Raw genomic sequence first — 7500 nt, 5'->3', positions numbered from 1 at the left:
AAGAACGCGCAAGAAAAGCGAAGATTTTCTTGGAGCGCAGCAATGAGGAAGGTGGAGATATTTCCGGACCGGAATGGGGAACGTTAACTTCCTTTTGTTCTCCTCCTTCTTATATGCAAAATCTCCTCCAGTCTCCCACTCGACTCACTTCGTCCGTCGATTTCTGGCCCAACAGAGTCTGCTCACGAGCATACAACTAGACGCATTTTCAAGATAGCGTCATTTGATAACAAATACCAGAATTCGGGGTTTCAACAATAATGAGGTTAATTGGCACAAGACAAGCCCTCAAGGACCCTGGTAGTTGTAGTCCTATGATGCCATCATGGAAATGTCCCATTAGAATCCTGAGTGTAGTAGGCAAAGTGACCTCAAGTCTCGCGTCAAACATACTCCCCGATTCTGTGGCAGAGACTTTCAAGTATTTCCCTATCATTCATTCACCTCTCACGGGATATGATGGTACACGAAGTCACAAATGACTACTTCCCAGATAAGTTGATGGCTCGTATGGTAAGGGAGGAGGGAGTCAGGGTGGCTTAGCTGTCATAAACCGCCCCTCCCACCTCTGACACCCGGGTTCAACCGCCTGAGTTTCAGTCGATCTCAATCAGATTCCGAGCGTTTTTCTCCGTTTACATCATCAAAATTAACTCTCAGTCAATTACACAGGGATAACATAACCTCTGGTATCCTTCCTTTTCATTGAAGCGAATGAATAAATTCAACTGGTATTATTATTATTATTATTATTATTATTATTATTATTGTTAGAGTGGTTTTCAATTGAATGTCGAAAGTAATGAGCGAATTGCTTTGGTTTTGCATTTACTTCACTCAGTGATTGGTTCAAAGGTCTCACGCCATTTTTTCAACCAATCAGAAGTGAAACCAAAACCAATTGTGGCTCTCGAGTGCACATTTTCCCGCGCTTTGTGCCGGCTACGTGTAATTACTTCGAGTTTTGATTGGTTTGCTGGATTGTCTCAGTCCTTTTTGATTGGCCAAAGTAATTACTTTGGTTTTGGTTTTACGACAGTCGATTGAAACTCGCTCTATTAGTATTATTATTATTATTATTATTATTATTATTATTATTATTATTATTATTATTATTATTATTGTTAGTATTAGTATTAGTATTACGGTAGGGCAGTCCAGCGCATTCGCGCACTATTAAAACGATCTCGAAAACTAATCTATGACTATCTTACTTCTTCCGGTTTGAAACCTGTCCATCAACTCGAACAGCGGTTCATTAGTAGATGCTGTAAGAAAAGAACCTCTTTTATACACGTCGCCAATAGGAGTATCCTCTTCCGGGTCTATCATGATCAGGGACTTGACAAACAGAAGGCCAACTATTTTTTCTCTGTCTCCATCATAAACTGGGACACGCGAGTGACCTTTCACGCTAATCTGTAGACAAACCAAATGTACGAGAAGATGCCACCTGTTGAAGTTTTGAATCCCAAATGCTGATAAAGACGCTTTTAAGTCTTCATGTTGCCTAAGATCTACCGATGGCTAGAACTGCCTCTTTGAGGAGATAGTAACCTTCAATTCCCTAAATTCTTTGAAACCTAATTGTCACTCCCTTGATATTTGCAGAAGACATTTTAATTTATATTTATATTTATTTATTAATTTTTCGTTTTTGCCCGCTAAATATGCAAATTTGTGACGTCCTCGTTGCCGTTGCATAAGTTCCCAAATGTCCGCGTGAAGACAACGATCACCGCATTTCGTTCTTCTCGTGGGTGCTCGCGATTGGTGTATTTAAGCCTTTAAGGTGGCTTAAACCAGTTTCAACACTTTCAAGAGACCTTGTTATTAGAAGGATTGACACTTCAACACTTTATCACGTAACAGCAATGTTATGCGACCATGTGAAACATCAATTATTGCTGAACAAGACGCAGTAATTTTTGTGACTGAAAAACGACGCAGTCATTTTTGACCAAAAATGATTGCAGACTTAAGTAGTCATTGTTGTCATTTTTGTGACTGAAAAACGAACACGGTGACCCCAATTTTTTATTCCATAAAAGTGATCAGCAGACTCTGAATCCGCTCCACATAATTTTATTTTGGCATGCTAATTAAATTTCAGAAATAAAAAATGGAGGTCACCGAGTTCGTTTTAGCCTGCGTAGCTTGGCGGTTTTGGTTGCTAAGTAATAAAGGCGGGCGAGGGCAGAAAAACCCTCGATCTCGCGCGCCTCGCGCGCGAATTTCGCGGCTTCGCCGCTCGTGCGCCGGGCTAGACAAAAAAAACCGCCATGCTACGCAGGCTAAGTTCATTTTTGAGATATGAGCAGCAAAAACCAAAATATGGGGTGTCTTTGCAGGGCTTACCTCTTGCCACGGTAACTTTTTACTTCACAAAAATGACCGAATCTTATTCAGCTATGATTGGTGTTTGATACGGTCCCATAACATTGCAGTATGTTAAGTGTTGTAGTTTCAATCGTTCTAATAACAACTTTTCTTTCAGGTTTGAAACTGGTTTGAGCCACCTTGAACCCTCTAAAATCGAGTTACTTTTGCAAACTGTCTGTTATGGGACGCTTCACAACATTTTAGCAAAACTTACTACGCGTCTAGTTGCAGTAATATTATAAAATACTTGTACCTCTTTCATGGTATCGTTGTCCAGTTTTCTAGTGGCATCCAGCATATAAACATCTTCCAGTGGTGTGTACTTATCTTTAACTGTTTTGTTCCTCATCTCTAATGCTCCCTGAACCAGTAAAAGGGTTTGTTGCAATTACCGGTAAAAACGAATTTCTTTGATAATGAAATTTGTGAAAACCACTGGATCATACATAACTGTTAAAACTTAAAATGCCTTGAAAACCAGAAACAAAAAAGGCACTTTCATAAATACACTTTACACAATGGGATTGATCTAAAAAGATTCCCTAAAAAGAAGTTGTAATATAAGGGATGGTGAAAAGATATACGAAATGGATCATATAAGGGATGGTGTTGTATTACATTAACAAACTTTCAGTCACAGGAATCAGATATTTGAGTATCTGGACTGGAATTGCAACGAAACACATGTGTTACATTTAGACTCGAGGGCTCGGTTGTTTGAAAGCTGATGAACTTAATCCAGGATTAGTGTACACTTTTGTTTCATGTTTTAAACTTTTTGGTGAAAGTTTCTTTTGGTTATTTTTGTTTTTCAAGATTAGCTTCTAATGTAAAACTTTGCCAAATATCAGCGTTGAACAGCATTTGGGAGTAGAGAAATAAACTCCTTGGTTAATTTTTAATCTGGGATTAGCGTTATAATCGGCTTTTGAACAACCAGGCCCAGGTCTCCTACCAGTATCAACAACACAGGCAAAACCCCAACACCAGTACCTGTGTGTCCCACCCTTGAGACAAAAGGGAGCTTAAGATTTACAACAGCAATGTCAAAAATGGCATTCAGTTAACAAACCAATGGTTCTGCATATGCATTTTAAACTTTTCACCATTTAGTCCCCATTCTCTATAAATCTGGCCAAATCTCAAGGTCTGTGGAAAACGTCAAATCAAAACACCAAATTTCTATTTTCTTCCTACATGAAGCTCATGAATTCAGAGAGTCAGTGGGTAGTTTGGTTAGTTAAAAAAATTATTTGCATAAACTAAAGCCATCACGAAAAAGTTAGAAGAACAAAACCTGTTGAGCATTTTTGAAGAATTCCTTGATGTTGCCGTTTTAGATCTTAAATAAGCTCCCCATTGTGAGGGTTCTTTAACTTCGCAGAACCAAATATTTATTGATCCTGAGTGTTAACCCAGCCAGAGGTGAGCCTAATCACTACCCAATGCTCTTCTTCCTGAGCAAACAAGTCGGTGATCAAGCACTGCTGAGTACACACAGCTGACATGAATATCACAAACTATTTATTCAATGTTAGCATTTAGTGTACATGCTAATCTATTATTTTCACCATAGCAGGCATTTAAATATAGCTCAAACAAACGGTTTTTAGAAATCTGAAATTTGTGTCCCATCTACTGCCATTGAGTTATAAAACATTACTTTTGTTTCCTTTATGAATAATCAATAACTACAGAGAAACTAATTTACACTGATTTTCTCATACCTGTATGATCATGACTTCATCATCTCGAAGCGGATCCTCATTTGCATCTGTTGACTCTTGATGAAGACTCACTAGTTCCTTTAACTCTGGAAAAGAATAAACACCCACCCAGGTTTAGTTACCATCAAAGAAAAGGAAAACGGCAGACTACAACAGCAAGGTTAATGAAAACCATCACCTCAAAATATATAACTTTTAAACTATCGCAACAATTTTGCAATTCTATGTTGTTCACATCAGAAAATGTGGGCAAAGTATCCTAAAAACTATTGGTACGAGTGGAGATAAAAAAAGAAAATAAAGAGTTCACATTTGTAATTAGACACGTCTCCAAAACCTCAAATTTGGTGATTTCAAATCATTGTTATGCAGAACACCACAAAAACATATGCTAAAATGTGTGGCTTTGTGTTGTGTTTAAAATTTTTCCTCAAGTTGGTTAAATATTTCTCAAACTAGTTTGTTTTTTACTTTCCTTAGCTTGTCTTACAGACATTATCATAATCTGAAACAAAGGAAAGTAAAAGACAAACTATGGTAGTTTGCAAAATTTTCAACGAAGGAGAAATTTAACTACAACACATGAAGCAAGATTATTTTTCCTCTCTGAACCAATGATATTATTGTTTTGTAGTGTTGTTGTTGCCGCAGCCCCATAAACGGGGGTGACCGGATTTACCCCACTTTGTCCGCAATCTTTCTAACTCCCACTCTCCATCACGCTCGATTCATGGCGTCCTTTTTCTTCAAACCAACGCTCTTGCTCTCCTTCTCCACTTGCGTCTTCCACGTCTTCTTTGGTCGTTCTCGCTTCCTTTTGCCCTTCACTTCGAACTCCAATGCTCTTCTGAGAACATGCCCATCATCCCTCCTCAACACATGCCCGTACCATCTCACTCCATTTGCCTTTGCCACCTGAACCACTGTTTCCTTCAATCCCAACATCTCCGTCAAGTCCTCTGTCCTCTTTTTTATTATAATTATCATTTATTATTATTTTTTAATAGTTATTTAAATTCCCACAGGTATAGTTATTTATTTAAATTCCACGTTAGTACACTACATGCTGCTTGGCATTCCATGCATGCAAATAAAAGCCAGGGGTAATCAAACGTCCTTGTGTTTTGAGGGAGAGAGGATAATAACTCTAAAATGAGAGCAACAGCCAACAGGTTGGCTCACTTTATTCATCCACTCATCCCTGACAAAGCACATAACTTATAGTTACATAACTAGAATTGGTGAAGGCAGCGGGTTGTATGGCAAGGTCAGAAGAGCCAAAACGTGCTAAAAATTCATTAATTCATGAGTTGATCAGTTGATTTGCTCTACCCGGCCGGAGGTCAAGGCTTCAACTCTGGCCAGACCAACAATCAAGAGTCATTGAAATAAAAGAGAAGAAAGTGCTGCTTCAGACTGGGAAAAGAACAACATAACCTGTGGGCCCAGTCTCGCAACAAACACAACCCCTTTCGAAGCATACCTGCTCGTCTGAAGAATGTGGAGTGTTCGTGTCCTAGCAGGCAGTCTAACAGCTTAGAAATGGGCCAAGCAACAACAAACAGCAACACCATCAAAAGTTTCACAAATCTGTCAAATAAAGTTTGGTTACTACAGTAACACTATGCTTTAAAAAAAGGGGTTGCAGTTTTCTCCTCAACCACTCCCCTCCCCTCCCACCCCCCCTCCTTTGCCCCTGACCCAAATTACTACACTTGCCAGTTCCTCTTCTGAAACCCATAACTTGGTAGATTACCACCAAACTACCAAAATTAACTTGTCTCTCCCATACAAATGATCATTTAACCCATTGCCTCCTGGAAGTGAGACTTAACAGATTTTTCTCTGTCTTACGCCAGACGATTTTCATCGTCAACTTTGGGCATCCTAGGGCTTTTGAGGTGTCACTGGCTTATTTTCATTTTTATACTTTCATTATGACATAATTTTATAATTACATGTAATGACAACCAGAGGTTGCAAGTTGCCTAAAGTCTGCTTGATTTCTGTTTCAAAGGTCATCAGCTGGACTAGCATACAAATTATGGTATAGGTCACTACTTACGGAGCCATTACTGCACCTATTGCTAGTCCATAGCGAGTGCACAGAGCTTGCGGAACAACTCTGTAAAATAAAACAAAAAAAGGCAGAGCTTGCAAAATCTCAATACGCAACACAATACACTTCGTAAACATTGAAGCACAACTGTAGAAAACATCCACTTACTCTCCAAAAAGTAAAACTGCAGTGACCGACACACAGATGGCAATAATGGGACTTGATATCCTATCCATAAAGATTGGCATGGACTCAACGGCTGCAGCGTTTGCTAACAAAAGGGTAACCAACAATAAATGGTGTTTCTCTACAATTGGTAAGATTTTAGTGGCATGTTTCTGCTCTATTGGCTTTCCTCCTCGCTGAAGAACTTTCAAACTCAAAATGTCCAAAGAGAGAAGGCCCATAGTCAACCCAGACATTAAACCTGGAAAATAAAAACAAACTTTTAACATTAATGAGATCAAATGGGTAAGTGTGTTTTTTTTTCCACATCCACTTTGGGAGTTAATGGATAGCATATACTTGGAAAGCAAGATAACATTATTATTGACGACTATCCAGTCCAAAGCCATGGCTTTTCTTTGCATCTCTTTGCATTTCTATGATAGTGTTTGTGCACAAAAAATGAAAATTTGTTGAAAATGATCACACAGTTGAGATTATTGTAGAATGCTAACCTCAGGCCTAAACATTATCTTAAGCATAGTGTTTAGGGGTAAGGTTAGCATTTTCGTTAAGGTTTGGGTTGTTTCAGCTGGGGTCCCTTTCTTGATAATTCACTCAAGTTCTCTGCAAGGTGGCTACACATCTATGTGGCTACTCCATTATAATTTATTCATAATTCACTCAAGTTCTTGGCAAGGCGGCAACGTGTCTACGCAGCTACTCCGTTGTAAATTATTCATAATCCAGCAAAGTTACTTGAACCCTAATAACTGTTGATAAGCAATACAATAACTGAAAGCCAACCAGTTTGAAATCAGTGCCTTGGCCTAATAACTGTAGATACGAAAGCAATAGGCCGAGTTTGATATGTCAATATTCAGGCATGGCTTCGATTCAGTTTTCTTTGTCTCACAAGTCTCAAGGGAGATTTCTAAACAAATAAATATTCAAATTTAACCATAAAGCCATGTGTGAATATTTATATATTGAAAGCATTTCTGCATGCGTAGCCATTTGTGAGAGCTACACAGAATACCAATTGTTGCGGGGTATTCTGCAATTTAGCCTTTCTTTCCTTTACTTTTATACGTGACCGGTAATTTCTGCAGGCTAATTAAGTAGAACTAAGGGTGCAAAGTCCTCCTTTCGCCGAGACTACTGTAC

The 7500-nt window shown here is 38.7% G+C and overlaps 1 protein-coding gene across 1 annotated transcript in view; it reads right to left on the bottom strand.

Annotated features, from left to right (window-relative positions):
* Window positions 1-7500, bottom strand: part of LOC138052564 (uncharacterized) — an 11541-nt gene that overhangs the window by 3598 nt on the left and 443 nt on the right. The window contains exons 2-7 of the mRNA XM_068899105.1: window positions 6337-6595; window positions 6175-6234; window positions 5593-5699; window positions 4110-4195; window positions 2636-2743; window positions 1215-1419 (exon numbers count right to left, since the gene is read on the bottom strand). Of these exons, the coding sequence (XP_068755206.1) occupies window positions 1215-1419; window positions 2636-2743; window positions 4110-4195; window positions 5593-5699; window positions 6175-6234; window positions 6337-6595 (825 nt within the window). The remainder of the gene's footprint in view (window positions 1-1214; window positions 1420-2635; window positions 2744-4109; window positions 4196-5592; window positions 5700-6174; window positions 6235-6336; window positions 6596-7500) is intronic.

Source organism: Montipora capricornis, chromosome 6 (assembly GCF_036669925.1).
Source record: "Montipora capricornis isolate CH-2021 chromosome 6, ASM3666992v2, whole genome shotgun sequence".
Lineage (NCBI taxonomy): Eukaryota > Metazoa > Cnidaria > Anthozoa > Scleractinia > Acroporidae > Montipora > Montipora capricornis.
Note: the sequence above shows the minus strand (reverse complement) of the source record. Positions and strands in the feature narration are given on the sequence as shown.